The sequence below is a fragment of the Myotis yumanensis genome, unplaced genomic scaffold (assembly GCF_028538775.1).
Source record: "Myotis yumanensis isolate MYYU_CA2020_CCGP unplaced genomic scaffold, mMyoYum1.0.hap1 SCAF_3, whole genome shotgun sequence".
Taxonomy (NCBI): Eukaryota; Metazoa; Chordata; class Mammalia; order Chiroptera; family Vespertilionidae; genus Myotis; species Myotis yumanensis.
This window is the reverse complement of record NW_027223754.1, coordinates 19,001,291-19,018,521: the sequence shown is the minus strand read 5'-3', so window position 1 is coordinate 19,018,521 and position 17,231 is coordinate 19,001,291. Positions and strand designations below refer to the sequence as shown.

Here is a 17,231-nt window from a genome sequence, read left to right as displayed (position 1 = left end):
CAAGAATTCTGTTTTATGCATAGAGTGAAGAGTGAGTAGAACCTTAAGAACTTTTGGTTGAGTAATGGGAGTGGCTGAGAAACATCTATAATCCAAGTGGTTACTTACTTTTAGGAATTAATCTGAGACTTAACTCCTCTGATGTTGTTGCTCTGCAGGCAGACCTTTTGCTGGGCCTTTGGACTACAGTTTAAGAAAATGAATTATGTCTAAACATTCTGGGTGCAAACTAAGGCAAATGGTGTGCATAGGCATCCTATATATTTAGGATTTTTTTGTCTGTTTATCTTAGTAGATATTTGCAATGAAGTTTGAAGGTGGAATTATGAAAACTGTATAAAGAGTTATGTTTTAGTAAATTTCTGTGAATTATAATGAAACATTAATAGAATAAGACACTGAAATTAGAGACTTCATGTAAAATGGTATGGCTACACAAGAAGCAAACATAAAATACATGAAGTTATTGAGCTGCAACTTTAATGCTGGTTAGTGATTATGCTGCACAACATATAGTTCTTATTAAAAGGGAATTTACTTGTTGCAAATATTTGCTTACTACACTGGAGAAATGATATGTTTATTTGATCAGTGTGTGCAATGTAGAGTATGTCATTTGGAACTGAGAAACTTAGATTCCAAATCTTAAGAATCTGGAAGGGAAAAAGCAAATGGAAGGTAGTATTTGAAAATCACTATGGGGTGGACATTTTATGGCTTCCTTACATGTGCTCAAATTTATCGTCACCACATCCCAGCCTTGTGAAGTCCGTTGAATTGCCATGTTAGAGATCAGGAAATAAGCTTGAAGAAGGAAATCGTGCAAATTCACAAAGTTGCTAAGTGCTATACTCTTTCCGCTGCAGGTGTTACCTACATATTGAAACTGAGAATTCATTCCTATGGCTACACTTCATTTCCTTAGGAAGCTATGTTTAGGGAAAGGTATATAGAGCCACTATGCCAAGCAAATTGGATTCTAGAGTATCTCTAAACCTAAGTCAGAGGGGCTCACTGTTTTTTAAGTAGGAACTTGGTTTTGGTTGTAACATGGACTGCCCATATAATGAAAAATAAAAAATGAAAGACTTTTTTGTTCTTGGGTCAGAGGGTTGGGAGGAGTGTGGTCAGTAGAAATAAGAATTGTAGTCAGAAAACTTTGATATTACTATTATCTCTGCAACTCACTCGTGTGTAGCTTCAGTAAAGATTTTTACTTCCCTGAGCCTAAATTGTCCTCATCATGTGTCATATCAATATCCCAGAAAGTCAAAAGTGAGAATAAAAAGGCAATAAAGGATGTTTTAAGTCATAAAATGTGATAAAATGTTACTTATACTTAACAGGTTATTTCTCTGCTTATGAGCAAATCTATACAAGCTATAAATGATGTTTACATCTACAAATAATGCTGTGGGGTGGGAAGGGATGTTGTTTCCTCCATCAAATTGTCTCAATAAGTCAGTTTGAAGGGGAAGGGTTAGAAAAAGATCCTGGGTGGAACCACTGCCACATTTTGTCTCCTCTTTAGGAATTACTGGTCTCCTTCTCCTACTCTGTTGTTAAAAGAATCAGGTAGATCATGATGGTTTTCCTCCAGGTAACAAAGTCCTTTCCTATTTTCCTGATGGATGATATTTTGGAACTCACTGAAGTGCAAAACCAACAGCTAGCCCAGAGAGCTACAACAACCGCAGTCTCAGGATGTCAACAGGAGCATAACATGGAGGATTGGGCCCAGCTAATTGACCAACAGCCTGCAAGGTTAGAAATATTGCTGCTTTTTGTAGCAGTAGGATGGTTCTATCTTTTATAAACTGAAAGCATTTCTATTTCCTATCAAATTAATCATTTGGACTAATAGTTTTCATAAATTTATTTCATGCTATCCATTTCAGGGAGGGCTGGCCAAAGGTGGCGTGCAGACTGATTCACATGAGATCAAACAATGCCCATTCCTTCCAGCATCCTAAATCTCTAGATTTCAGAATTGCCTCTCTTAACCCCAAATCCTTGACATTGAATCCTCTTGTCATTCATCATCAGGACAGAGAGCAAAGAAATCAAATGATGGGGAAGACACTACATTGGAAAGATAGATCGTTTGCTAGTTTGGAGAGCTGGCCTGGGTTTGACATTAAAGAGTCTACATGGTTGAAGTGAATGGAGAATAGAAACAATTATCCAGATATTTAATTTGGCTATATGTGTATCTTCACTCTCTCCATACCTCCCTTCACCACACATGCATCTGCCTCAAATATAGCTTAGGTACCCAATTTTAACAGAAATCACTAAGACAGCTTGTAGTTTTCAATCTGGGAGATGGTCAAAATTTGAAGACATAGGAAAATGTCTTCATCTTTAATTTTTAAATTCTGCTCAATCCTTGATTTTCTTAATTGAATAGGTGAAAGAATGTGGTGGCTTTGGGTTAGTGTGTGTTCAGCATTTGTGTGTGTGTGTGCATGTTAATCACAGTTGACACAAATGCGAGGTTTCTGAATAGTTTTGAAAATTTAGTAATGTAAATAGTAAAACTAGCATAAAGATCACTCTGACTCTTCTAGACATCCAGACTGTTTTGGAGAGGACACTAGTGGAACTGTTGGTAGGTAACAGGAATCATGTGCATATATGGAAGTGATGTTGATGGGAAGCCTCAGGTATCATCAAACTTCAAAGGGGGCCACTGTGTACCCCAAAGGATTGCTGACCTCTCCTTGCCCTTACCCTGTTTGGACTACTGAGTAAAATGCTTGAAATATATAAAAAGTACCACCCATGCAAATAACTATTTGTTAAAATATGGCTTTTGTTTAGGCTAATTTCAGTAAGAAAAGTAATATCCTCATTTCTGTGAGTTTTAGGATGTGGGACATTTCTCATGCATACGCCCTTCCCTGAGCAGTAAGATGGACATTGAGTTTAATTTATTGATAGAACAAGGGGAATGAGCCCAATTTAGCCTTATCTCCTCTTAAAACAGTGAATCATTAAATTAAGAGCCTGATGTAAAATAAATTGACTGAAGCGATAGGAAGCTTAGCATGGCAAGGTTCTGACTGGCTGCTTTGAGGCCATGGTGGCCATCAGACTATTTGAATGATAATGACAAGTTTTCCTCTCATGACTGCATGGGTTGCCATGTTGACATTTCCATTAGTCTGAAGAAGTTTCTTGCTGTTACTACAGAACATGTTAACAACCAAGACCCAGTGATCATGCCTAGAATGTCCTCTCTGACATGTTATTGTGTGTATGGGGAGGGGTTGGAGAGAGACATCATATTGCTTGGGTGTGGCCCCTTAAACAAGGAATACAGTGGCAAGAAGAATCAATAGGCAGCAGATGACTCAAGAATAGACAGTGAGGCCAAAGCAAAGCACAGACAAGATGATGTGGGGTCCATGGAACACATTCCTATATTAGCACATCTGTCGCAGGAACACGAAAGGTGCTGGTCTAACAGACTGAAATGTTAGTCTGCTGAGCAACACTCCCAGGTCTCCACAGAGTGGCATTTTTATTGCAGTATTTCGTTCATGGAAAATGAACAAAACTTTAAATAAATCACAATTACTTATTGCTTAGTATTTTGGATAAGGAATTCTTTAGTTTATCAGTACCCCCACGGCTTTCAAATGTGCATTCTTCAAATAGTTTCAATTAATATACATTCTTTCTCCTGAACAATAAATTATTCTTTAAAAAAAAGAAAAAGATACATAATTTTAAAGTGAAGAAAAACAAAAAACATATATTTTTGACATTTACCTTAAACTTATATGAAAACAACTCTATGTTAGATGCTTAAATATAAATAATAAAGGACATTATGTTATTTACAATGTTACACAGTAAGTTGAGAGAGTAAAATTCTGACATTAACTCATAAAGACAGTAAATGATTTAGGAAAACATCTAAGTAATGTACATGGTGTATTTACAAAAGAATATATAATAGAACTTGTGATATGTGGCCATTTCCCTTTGTCTGCATTTCTCTGCAGTGTTTCATGGGCCTTTGTAGATAGAAATCTCATCTCTGTGGCTGGTGGAACGCAGCCAGTGCTAAATAATAAAACTAGCCTTCCTTATTTTCAACAATGTGAGCTGTGCCTCTTTTAATAACTCTAGGCCAGAAAAAAAATAGGAATAATTACTGAGCAAGTTACCCTGGATAAACTCCACCTGTATCAAGACAGTCACACTTAAACAAGGAAGATACAGCATGTTGGTGTCTGAAACACATTCACATACACCCTGGTAGAGTGTTAGTTTGTAGAAAGCATGAGGCTGTCCAGGTACTCTTGGAAAAAAGTCATACCAGGCAAGAAGGGAGAGTAGGATAGTAAAGGAATCTTGAGTGAGAAAAAGAAGTTTGCATATACTATGTTCCACTGCATACCCCTCAGTAGGATATGATTTCCAGGGGGCAGAGTGGCTGTGGAACTTCTGGGCAATTACCCAAAAACCCACAGAAGCTTTTCATCTGCTGGGAACATAGGTTCACCCTCCTTTGAATGGCCACAGCACTGCCTGAGTTTATAAACAGGGTGGGTGGTTGAGAGCCACGTGGCAGTTAAACTTCATAGAGATGTCCTTGTGAACACAAATCTGGTGGCCGCAGCAGGTTGCCCTGAGGAGTCAGCTGGCCTTTCTTACCAAGGGAAGCTCTTGTTTTACAGGTAATGCTGTCCCAAATAACGCCCCCTCTGTGAGTGACTAGAATCAAATTGGAAAGAAACTTTCCTCTTATCCTAAGTTTTCATATATTTTTGTAAGCTGAAAATTTACAACAATTTTCATGTTGTTCATTGCTCTCGATAGATTTTATTTATTCTTGAAATTATTCAGAACGAGACATGTGAATACTGCTAAGTCTGTAGAATTAGAAACAAAAGTTGTAGTTTTAATTTGTGATAGGAATTTTTTATTGAAGTATTCCAAGACTGACTCAAAGGCAATATTAGAATAACTTATAGAACCTCTTTGGGTTGACTGTCTTCCTCCTGCCGTGAGCTTACTCATGTCTACAGACCTGGGAAATCAGTGCAACTTGTGCTGCCTGACAGGGGCCCCTCCGTGTGGATTAACAAGCTGATGAGGACACTGCCGGGCACAGAGGAAGTGGTATGTGAACAGTGAAGGGCAGCTTGGGGTATCAAATACTCAGAGTAACTTCAAAGACCTGCAATCAATCAGGCATCTCTGTGAATTGTAGAAACATGTAGGAGCTCAATGACATGACTCATGCCCAGCCTGCATTTTTCTTCTAAGACCTACTTGCATGTATCTTCTCCCCTTTACCTTTAACATAGAAATTTGGTGAAGAAATAGGTTCAGTTCACCTGCCAACAAGCAGCAGTTACTCTCATTGACTTCATGCCTGGTATTTTGGACCCCTTGCTAACCTGTTTCCCATTTTGTCACATGGCTCCCAGGAGTCTACTTGGAACCTCAGTAAAGCTCCCCCCAGATTCGGCAGGTATCAGGCAGGTCATAAAATGGGGGCCTGCAATTTTTACAAAAAGCTATTATTTTCCTGAATTAGCAGCTCTTTCAAATGTTGATACCTATAGGCCTTCCTTGGATTTACAATCCCAAGAGAACATGCAAAGTTTAGACCCATCTTAGTCCTGTTCTGTGAGAGTAAAGCAAAAACAAAGGAGGAAATGGGTGATACAGGCTGGGAATCAAGAGGTAAGTACACAGGAGGGGGTCGTGTTTCTGCAGGGAAAGGTGCAGTGTTTCCAACACTATTGACGTTGCCTGATGAAGCATCACTCTCAGAAGGTTCTTACTAGTCACAAATCACATGCATGTTGGCCATTCCTGACAAAAATGTTCATGCATAGTCATGACCTAATCAAGGCGACATTGAAAAGCAAGAGAAAACTAATGAGGAGAAAGGAGTGGACAACAAAACTGTTTAAAATTGCAACCCATGCCACACAGCTGCCCTCCATCTGTGTCTTCTATCAATCCCTCCTCTGGACACTATGATTACCAGTCACCACTAGGCACAGCAGGCACGTTTCACTCTAGGTATTTCAGACAAGTGCTGAGTGTGCTGTTGGAGCTGGGGTGTTTGTGCCATAGCATGTCTGTTTCAAGCCAAGAAGACAGAACCAATCACTAGCTCCAAAATCAGTGAAAAATGCAAGTCAGGAATGATTACACCTTGTCCAGCCCTGGTTTGATCTTCAACTAGATGTGCTGTTGTGTCATTCCCCCAGAGAGAAAGTGACATTGAGTCCTCTGATAAGGTGTTAGTCTTACCCTAATAGCAAGCCAGAGCCCATTTTCTCTGCTACCCTCCAAACTGTTGCTTTTTTGTCAAGAAAAATAAATTGAAATAAAATAAGTGATAGCTCCTCTTAGTGAGAGCAAGCTGTCTTCTGATGAATAATATAGTTTTTTTAAAAAAATCACAATATTACTTTCTTCCTAATATTTAACATTACTTAATGCAGTTTCCTGCTGTAATTAATAGTAGCATGCTGTTGGATCTACTATTATCTCAGAGCCCAGTGAAGCAAACCTTTGGCTGGCAGAGTAGACACGACTCATTTCATAGACTGAAAGCAAAAGAAAACTTCGTACAGAAGAGAAGAGTATTTGGATGGATGTGCCATTACAAGACGTACTGATTGGGTGCTACTTTAAGCAAACGGAGGAACAGTTGCAAGTCTTGCAAATCATACATCCAGTCAACATCATAATGCAATGCACAAGAAGCCAGCGAAAACAGAATATATGGGAGGTTTTGCTGAAATACTGTGGAAAAGCAATCACGGTAACAGTACAAAACTTGCTCTCGACATAACATAACATAAAGGCACCATTGATATCTTTCTTGTTTGGAAATACTGTAAAAAATTGCTACATATGGCACATAACACATTTTTACATACATATATTTAATTTATAAAAGTTTTTTTTTCCTGTTTTCTATTTGCAGAACTGCTAAAATAAAATAAATTGTTTAATTTAAGGTGGAATACTTTATTATATAAAATAAAGTTTTACAGGTGTATCTATGTGTTTATTTAGGTTTTTATACAGCAATAGGGTCTTGGTTAGCAATTACACTAGACAGCCTGGCCTGCAGATCCTCCTGTGTCGAGAAGCGGCCTGCTGGGTTAGTCCTGCTCTCGGCCAGGCGGAAGGCAGGTGCTGCCTCGAGACTGGCTGCCAGGGGGTTCTGTATGCCCAGAAAAGGGGTGGCTTCACCTACTCTTTCATCTTCTGTTTCGCTCTCTGAGTTACTGCTCTCAGCACTTGTGTTGCTGTCCGTTTCCAACCTGTTGGCAATGTGGCCATTGGGCTTGGTTCTTTTGGCCCGCCGGCTGTTGGTGAGTTTCTTAACAGGTTCTTGAGCTGGCTCGTACTCCTGGGTCGTTTCATACTCCTCATCCTCCACTATCCTCAAGGGGCTAGGGGGCAGGCTGCTGCTCTCATGCGCGGGGTTGTGGTGGAAGGAGTTGAATTGCTGAGGGTGGTGGTCATACTTCTCCCGCAGCCGTGGTGGTGTCACCAGAAGCAGAGGTCTCTCTTCTTCCACAAAGGGGCTGACTGCCATAGAGGGCATGGACACCGTCGTGCTGGACACAGGTGCAGACATTTCCGAAGGGGGCGATTTGGGGGAGCTTGGCGTGTGGAAATCTACAGGTGACATACGAGCCGGGGTGGTCATTGCTGACACATACCTGTGTGAGCACAGAATACCCCGCATAAGTGTGGTGGAATAAGAGGAGTCATAGAGTAGGGAGGGGAAGGGGACAGAGTTCACGATATTATATAATCAGAAAACAAAGAATTTCTGTTCATCGTATACTTCTTGGATTTTTACACTAGGACATTCAGTACCCTTGGGATCTCAAGTTATGTAGCCAAGAGTTTCCTTACAGGAGAACATGCATAGATCAGCTACATGGCCTAGCTCATCAAAGCTTTAAGGATTTCCAATCTCATCATGATTGTAAATAAAAGCATGAGTCAAGATTAGAGGGCACGAGGTCCTGGGAACCTGTTAGTTTGTAAGGACCAAGGCTGAGGGATTTGTAAGGGAAAGAAGTATTACTTAAATACTATACCTTCCTAAAGGCCAAGGGGTCTTAGAGAATGAAGCCCAAATGGGGAATGGAGGAAGATCTAAGATGAGTTGCTGAGAGCTGGATCTGCATGCATTTGGATCTGTGTGCCTTGTTTCTCCTTAGCTCAGCTATAAGGTTATGTCTTATGAAAAAAAAAGAGCATAGTGACTTAGATTTATTCCTGATAACAGTGTAACATATTTGTGTGCTTTAAATTTTTCCATGAAATGCGACTTCTTAACATTCAATTTGCAACTATCCATCCCAGTGACCAAGACATCCAAAGGTAAGCCTGAGAGATCCTTACATTGGCTTCACAGAATATTCAATCCCTGGTCTACCTTTCTTCCAAAACTTAGAGCTGCATCAGTCTTTGGCTTATCTTTGTGACTGCTCAAGGTCTGCTGTACCATGTTACCTTACGTCATGTTATGGCTGATAATGCTCATTGAATCTTCTTGTCAAGACACTGAGTGCAATGTTTTTACCATAGCATGCTTTATCCCCCCAGGAATAAGACCTGACTTGGCACTGGAGAAGACATGTGGCTTATTGACAGTCACATTTCTCAGCTTTTGATAAAAATGTTACCAATGCATAGCACTAGATGACTCTTTTTTTCACATTGGTGTTCTCAGAGTCTAATTTGACACGACCTGTGATGACTCAGGACAGCACCATCTGAACATTAGCTAACAGGAACATATTAACCTTCCTGCTTTCAGCCATGATTCAGAGTTATATGAATGTGAGATCTAGCTGTGTCTAAAATGGGAGAGTGTCTAGAGGTTGAACTACTTGGTGCCCGAATCTTCAGACTTTTTGCTTTATGAGTACTTAACTTTAGCTCTCTGAGAAATGCTAATCCAAATTTAACCAAACACATAAAAGTGATTTATCTTTTCATGATCCTAGAGACTATCTGGGATATTCAAGGAAGTCTACCACAGTAGGGAAATGTCGTTCTTTAAAGATAAATGTCACATCTAGTAAGAAAGAATTGATCCCTAAACTCTTTTCAGGTTTCAAAAAAGACTAAAACAGAATAGATAGACTTTTTAAATACATAAATGTATAATTATATGTATATCTAAGAGTAATGTTTTAAACCAGTTTTGGACAATGCCTTATTTTTCATCCATGAACAGAGAAACCTTTAATTCCATAAAGCTTTGAAATACCATTTTGGGATATTTCATAGAAAGGCCATTCGAGAAGTGATTAGCAGGTTCTATATGACCTATAAGCCCCCAAACTGGTCATCTTTTGTTTTAAGTACTTCCCAAGCAAAGAGTGGAAAGAGTCTACCAAACTATTTCCACCCATGTAAATACCAAATACATATTTGACATTATGTAAAGCTTTGAACAAATGGTCAAAAATTAGACTGAGATGATACAGTAAACAAGCAGACAAAACCCTTCCGGCTTTGGAAACAAACAAGTGACAGCTTACTGGTAGGCTAGAAATGCTGGTTGGGTATAACTCTCTCCCAGTTTAGGTGAAAATGGATAGAGAATCTATAAATTAAGTATTCCTATAAAGCATCTCTTTCAGTTTACTTTCCTCTGTTCTTTATTTTACCTTTGCTATAATTCCCCAACCCAATCCAATACCCCCAGAAAAAAAGCCAAAACATTCTGGAATAAAGGGCCATATGAGAGGCAATATCTACTTTGAAAACCACCTGTGAAGACTGTCAGACGCAGCATATAAAAGATTTATTTATTCATCCCTTCTTGGAATTTCATAAAAGGGATAATCTATGGTGGAACGCAAGCAGTTGTTCCCCATGAGAGTCAGCAGTGACATAGCCCTTGATTTGATTTAACTGAGGCTGGAAGGTAAGACGAGTTAGCACATGAGAACACGAGGTCAGTTCGACCAGAGTTTGGATAACTGGCAAATTGGAATTCTAGAAGGGTCCTTATCAATCACTGGTGCCATCTCTCTAAAGTGACAACTGAGGAAACAGATCCCGAGAGGGGCTGAGCCTAAGGCCGGACCTAGGAACTCCAAGTTGGCTGCACCTTCCACATCAAATCATTCCAGCTCGTTAAGAGTCTGTTGCCTGTTGGCCACTGGGACGAGGTGAGAAGCTCAGAAGAAATGAGTTCAGTCAAACAGAAAGATGACTTCATCAACTAGGAGCACTCCTAGAACAGGCAACTGCTGCCCCTTATTCTCATTAGAGTAGATTTCCTTAGGTGAGACCGCAGGTGCTCATGGGGATTCGCTTACTGGGGCTCTTTCTCCTCTGCAGTAGCTTTGCCCTTCAGTTTTACCTTTCGCTGTGAGGAGAGTCTCGGTAGGAGTCAGGGGTCTCTCTGGCATGCCTGAGGAAGCTGTTACAGTCACGAGGGCCTCCCATGCCATTAAGACGTCCTCTTGGGCCCCCAGTTGGGCTGCTGTGCCTACTGTTTTCTACTGATGACATCATGATTACAGAGTGGCTTTCAGAAATGATGCTTTCGGTGTGTCCGTTGCTCCAGCTAGAGGGGAAATGTGAAAGGCAAAGATATTTTTTAGAAAATTATGTGCAAAAATGGAAATGAAGAGAATGATGAGACAAATATTTCAAATTATCCATGCATCAGTAGTTCACTACAACATAACTTGTCTCAGAATGGAATTGTTATAAAGACACTTGCTACAGAAAGGATCTTGATTTAGATTGGTTTTGTAAGGACACAGGTTATTCATTTGTTCACTCATTCAACACATTTATCAAATATCACTATGTGCTAAGTGTTCTTATAATCATTCTGATCTTGACAGCTTAGGTTAAGGAAACACTTGCCCAAGTGAGCTACATTTGGAAGTCTAGTGTTGCCTTTGGTTGCACTAGTGTTGCACTCAGATATTGGTCACCAGGGCATTGGCTAATTTAGGGTTCACCTATTTGATCGATTTCTCATGTGTATTTCCCAGGGCAATTCAATCAATGGGAGAAGTCAACTTCTAAGTACAGTGGGGCCTTGACTTACAAGTTTAATTCCTTCCGAGACCGAGCTCGTTAGGGAGCTCGTTAAGGAGTTTGTTAACTCAAATTACTCTATCAACTCAATGCAAAAAAATCTGCCGAGAGACAGCTGGTATCTTAAAAAACTCGCTAGTCGGGACACTCGTAAGTCAAGGCCCCACTGTGTTATATAGCATCTAAGACAGAGTTTTCCCAGTATAGCAATTCAGTGAGTGATTGGGCAAGAGTAAAGACAATCTCTAAAATAGGGAACAACTCTTGAGGTAGGTATCATTTCCCCTTGTTTGATGATGAAAAAAATTAAGGCTCAAATTTAAACAGCAATTAAATGGCAGAGCCAGTTGATGTCCAAAGTCTGTTTTTGTCCCACAGCATACATTTAACTATACTTCATTGCCCCATACATGTGTCCTGTGCCTTTCTTAGGCAATGACAGCACAAGGAAATTTACAAAAATTCATTCCTGGAGGAACTACACAATTGTTTTTTTCTTATACCTGTGACTCGGAGTCTGGGTGACAGTAGTGGAATGATGAGTTGTCGAGGTATAGTGACTGGTGGAAAAAGATGTCTCCACTTCTCTTTCAACAATATGCTCACTAGAGATGACATTTTTAGATACGTATTGCTGGATAAACAAAGAGACACAACTTGAAGATTCATGTAAGTCAAAACATTAGCACTTTCACACACAAAAATCTGTTCTGGTACACATAATAAACAGTACATTTCTTCATAATAAATTTCTTTTCTCCAATGTCCATATAGAAAATCCTATTCTGGTTACTGTGGCCTTTAAATTCAGTGAGTGGAGTTAATAAGTTACTCTTTGGACGTGTTCTCAATAGAGGTCCTACAGTCATAACTGCTCATTATCCATTTTTTTTAGTTTGTTTCTAGTTGATAACATGACTAGAATTCAGTAAAAATATTTGTCCAATATTCATTTTTTGTCATGGTTGTTACAAGTGAAAGAAGAATTTGTTTAAAGTCTCTATATTTTGGATCTACCACTGTTTTACAATTTCCTAGTGTCCATGTTGCCCAAATGATACCACTGGAATTTTTAAATTGTCAGTAGTAAGAGTAGTGAGGCTACTGAGAGATGGAAAGGATGTACAGAAGTTGTTAAGGTCACACATCTGAGAAAGCACATAATACATAGAGGATCCAAATGCAGTGCAAGTACATTCTATTTCATTTTCATCATCAAATCACAGTAGCTATTTACTGTCTTCTCAGCAGGAGAGGCACATTCTGAAGTTGTTTTAAATGCTATTTGTATTTACACCAAATTAAGTTAAATAGAGGATGAGGCAAAGAAAAGAATACCCTCAGATGAAATAGGACTTTGTAATCTGATGGGCGGTGAGCGCTAAAATAACCTCATATATTCATGGAAACCCCCAAAAATGCAACTTGAATCATGCTTGAAATTCTAACTGGTTCTCTTGGAGGAAAGGTTATTCCATGTGGAATCCCTGGGACGTGCGGCTAGCTGGCTTTAAGGAAAAGATGGTGGCGTCACACATAATGAGCTACTTCCAGTCTGGGTACCATTTCACTCTTGCTCCTGGAAGGCAGTGTAAGCTCAGTGTATCTAATGAAAATAACATTTAACACTTATTCAACACTCATTAAATGCCACCGGGCTAAGTGTTTTATGTAGGTTCTCTTATTTAATGCTAGCAAGAACATTCTGAAGTATTATTTTTAGGCCTGTTTTCATGATGAACAAATAGGGTTTAGAAAGGTTAAAGCCTAAAGTCACACAGTGTGTGAGCCATGAATGGAATCCAGGCAGTCATTCTGCTTCCTACATCTTGTAACTTTTTTAGTGACGGCGTATAGGTGTGTCTGTAGTGAGTGCATTGATTGACCATGCAGAACATTCTAATGAGCACTGATGGGGGTGGAAGCAGCAAAGCATGCCAATGTATTTGCACCTGACTCTACCAGTCTCCTGTAGGTCTCTGCTACAAGACTTACTGGTGGTTTAGAAACCACTCACTCTGAACTTGGGTCCATGATATATTTGCTCCACACAAAATATACCTTTTCCTATAGAATAGAAAATGGTAGTGCAATACAATCTTCAAGCTTTGCTTATAAAAAGTAAAAAATCAGAGAGAAATGACAAAAACAGGAAGAATGATGGTGGAATAGGAATAGAAAAAGCAACACTTCAAAAGCCAGGGAAACTGAGTCCAGCTCTGGCCCTTCTCTGTAAAAAAATAAAAGGAAGATTTGAAGGTGATATCGAAAGACTTTGCGGAATCTAATATTCTCTGACTCAGTTATATTTCAAAGCCTGGTAAATTTTAAACAAAGGGCTTGAGTGGTTAAGGGTAGGTTTCATCAGGAGGGTGTGGCATCACGTAGACAGAGTCAGGGAATAGGAAAGCAAATGTTCCTCCAGTTTTGCTGAGAAGCAAGTTTGATAAGTCACTTGACTTTTCCTGCCCTAATTTCTTCCTTTGTAAATCAGAATCTGCAAATCATCAGGCACGGTGATGCCTCTAATAAATTCACTCTAAAGCCCTCAGCTTCGTTCTCAGTACTAATCAGTGAGAGGCTGGAGCAGCCTTCATTTCCAAATTAGAAAAATAAAACATTTCCTTCTGATTCTTGTATCATTCATTTTCTAATTTTCCTTTGTGTTTTTCTTTTCTTTCTTCCAGTTACGGCCTCCCCGCAGAACAAAACCAACATTATTATTCCAACCCTTAATGAACACTTTAGGGGAGGAAATGTGCTGGTTTTACAGTAACCAAATCCACTTTAAAAAATGTCCCCATTATTTTCTCCTGGCAAAACCCTGGATTCCTGGAAGCCGTGGAGATTAATGGCAGCAGCTAAGAGCTTTAGAAAATAAACTGCAAGGTGCTTGAACAGAGGGGAGATGCTCAGTGTATCCACTGCCAGAGTCAACATACATTCACCAGCTGCACGTTCTCGGGGGGCGGGTTGGGGTGGTGAGGCCCGTTGGCAATGTTGACCATGTTGTTGCGCTCGGACCGAAGACTCTGCCGAAGCCGGTCGTGAAGCTTTTTCCGCTGTTTCCTGCGTGTGGAAAAGGGAGCATTTACTTTTTTCTATTGCTTACATTTCTTATTTCAGTCAATTCCTTATTTCACCAACACATAACCCGGGCAGTGGCTTGGTGGTGAGGGAGGAGGGAGGGAGGGTGAGCCATTTCATCTTAGAAGCTGCCTGTGGGCAGCTGCGGAACCACACACATTCTCTTAACCGATAGTTGTAAGAAGCCGAATGGGCTTCTTACAGAAATGAAACGACTGCTGAGAGAGAAGACAGACAGAGGAGAGATGGGGAAGTCGGGTTGATATTTGGTTGAAACCCCATCGTCGCTAATCCACCCATCTGGGCCTAAGTCTTGCAGGTGGTCATTTGTCTTAGGTAACAGCTTGGGCTGTGCAATTGATAGAGCTGATTTCATTTATAATTTTACCTGTTGGCTTTTAGAAAACGCAGTTAGTTTTTGAATCTGCACATGATCCATGGTGTGTGTGCATGCATAGTACTGTACATGAGTGAAAACGTGCATATTTGGCCTGTAGATTTGGGCACAATTGTAACAGGATCGTACTTTGGCAACTTTTTTTTTTTTTTATAACTAGGTATTAAAATATCTACAAAGACTCTTAAGGGAACAGGTTAAGGGGGGAAAAAGAAGGACCTATGTAATACTTTCAACAATAAAGTTTTAAAATGAATAAATAAATAACTCTTAAGGTGACTCCATGAAGGCTTATCTCTGTCGCTTACTCAATTCTGGCACCCAGTTCTGGGGTTGTAGGAAAACTCCATCTATGTCCTGGATTTTATGGACTAAAAGCACTGTCTTCGTTCCTCAACACAACATTCAGATCATAATAGTATCCCCATGACTCGCTTTGGCAAGAAAATTTATGTGATGAAGCAACAAAACAAAACTGTTATATTTGTTTAGACTTGAAGTGGAGGTCATACGTCAGAAAGTGGAGGGAATTTGTGTCACAAAGTGATTACATTTGTTAATATGGACCCAGTTTAAAGGATCAAAAATAGTGAACACAAATCTGTTTTAATGTTTTCCCTTTTGTTCTTTCCAAGCAAGTTTCCCTTGACTTTCCTCTAAGAAGATTCCTTTTGTACATCTCACACTCATGAGCATCTGAACTGGAAACTTCATTGGATGGAATTAAAAAAATAATCAGGATAATGCTCAGAAAACGGCATCTCAAATGCCACCAAGTGTTTCCTTTATCTTCTAATGGTAATTGCCAACTGGACGTGTCCCCAGCAGTGTTTGACAAGTGCACTTCTTGCACCCGCCACCCTCCTTTCACATCCACACGCGCACACACATGCACACGTGTGGGCCCCATACAAGCCTGCCCGTCCAACCCTTTCTCTGGTCAGGGGGCTGTGGTCACTCATCAGAAGTCTCCTCAGCATTTTCACACCAATAGGCAGTGCTTTCTAATTATGTGATTAGGAAAGGTGCTCAAATGGATGATTCAGAAGAAAAACTAAGGGGAAAAGTCCTCCTGGGGTCCCTCTCCCCCCTCTTTTTTCCCCAAGACAGGGCTGTGGAGATGAGTTTCTGTCAGGAGGGAGCAGCGCGGGGAGGAAGGATTACTTGGTTTTGCAGTAGGCCACCACACACATGATGCCGACCACTAGCAGGGCGATGCAGATGCCAGTGATGGTCAGCACTCTCTTCTGGTAGAGCTCCTCTGCTTCTGGAAAGGGACGAGAGCAGACGTCACCAAAGGCCCCTGACCCTTGCCTGGACTTACAGTTGAACAGTTGGCATGCTGCATGGCACTATCCATGGTCACAAGAAATAAACATGCGACAATTCATTACTGTTGCAGACATACTTAAGGTACAGCATAACACTGCTCTATGTGGTGAGTATAAATGACATAGCCAGATGGGGCCATTTACAATAAAAAACAGTATGCCATAATATTACTTTAATTATAAGCTATTGATACATATGAATTAAACTAGCAAATCATAAACATTGATTATAAGATAACTATTTGGTTAAAACTGTACTTTTATTTTAAAAAATAATCTCTTGCAAACATCTCTTGCAAAGACAACAGGAATCAACGCCAATAAAAGGAGCTGGGTTTGGCACCACTGGGACCCTCCTCTCTTTCTTTCTCTCTCCACCCCCCATCTCTTTTGATTTCCCAGCTATTGTATATTCCAGTGGTCTTTACAAAGAACCATTTATAACTTAATGAAATAAACTCAAAGACATTTGTGAACATGAGCTTGGCTTGTAGTGAGCAACCAAATCAGGGCAAGACCCCTATGATTTCACAGTAAAATGTGAACTTAAGCCACAGGATGTGGAGTAGCAAGACACTATATCAGAGAAAATCCAATCTGGTGGCTAAGACAGTCCTGGGCCAAGGTGAAGACTTGTTTTTTGGAGGACAATTACTATTACGTCACCAATTGCACTTAGACTCCTCCTCTATCTGTATAAAGGAATAACTAGCACAAATAATATGTAATTTGGAATAGATTATACATTCCTGCATTGACCAACATGGCAAATTAGCTAATGTAGATTATACTAAGGAGGTGTGAGTTAGAATTTTGAAGTAAAGGTACTATTGTACCCCAAATACAACCAGTCTCTTATGCATGAAAGTCTTTCTATTTGCAAATTAGTTTTTTGGGGGTGGACAATTTGATTGATTCTATGGTAGATCAGGTTCTTAACAAGGTTGGCTGACTTAATGGTGAACCTGAGCCCTTAGACAGCGGTTCTCAACCTGTGGGTCGCGACCCCTTTGGGGGTCGAACGACCCTTTCACAGGGGTCTCCTAAGACCATCAGAAAACACATATATAATTACATGTTGTTTTTGTGATTAGTCACTATGCTTAAATTGGGGGTCACCACAACATGAGGAACTGTATTAAAGGGTCGTGGCATCAGGAAGGTTGAGAACCACTGCCTTAGGAGCTCAACTTCCAACCAGTCTAATTACACTTATTGGAAGTTAGTTTGCAGGTCACTGAGAAAGAGAACTCAACCGGTGCGTAACAAGCAGGGTCAGCTGTGCTTGGTTTTCTGATTAACAAGCTGGTCAAGATCTGGGGGATACTATATAGGGT

General features: G+C 40.1%; 1 protein-coding gene across 12 annotated transcripts in view; it reads right to left on the bottom strand.

The window, feature by feature from the left end:
* Positions 1-3,824: 3,824 nt before the first annotated feature.
* The window catches only part of NRG1 (neuregulin 1), a 960,018-nt gene continuing 946,611 nt past the window's right edge, over positions 3,825-17,231 (bottom strand). For 8 of the 12 annotated variants that reach the window (XM_070408361.1, XM_070408360.1, XM_070408362.1 and 5 more), the window contains 5 exons: positions 15,728-15,830; positions 14,022-14,148; positions 11,583-11,713; positions 10,388-10,594; positions 3,825-7,715 (listed from right to left, as the gene is read on the bottom strand). In XM_070408361.1, the coding sequence (XP_070264462.1) occupies positions 7,064-7,715; positions 10,388-10,594; positions 11,583-11,713; positions 14,022-14,148; positions 15,728-15,830 (1,220 nt within the window). In that variant the 3' untranslated portion in view covers positions 3,825-7,063. Of the gene's footprint in view, positions 7,716-8,102; positions 8,245-10,387; positions 10,595-11,582; positions 11,714-14,021; positions 14,149-15,727; positions 15,831-17,231 lie in introns of all 12 variants that reach the window. The other 4 variants (XM_070408366.1, XM_070408367.1, XM_070408364.1 and 1 more) reach the window with 1 other exon arrangement.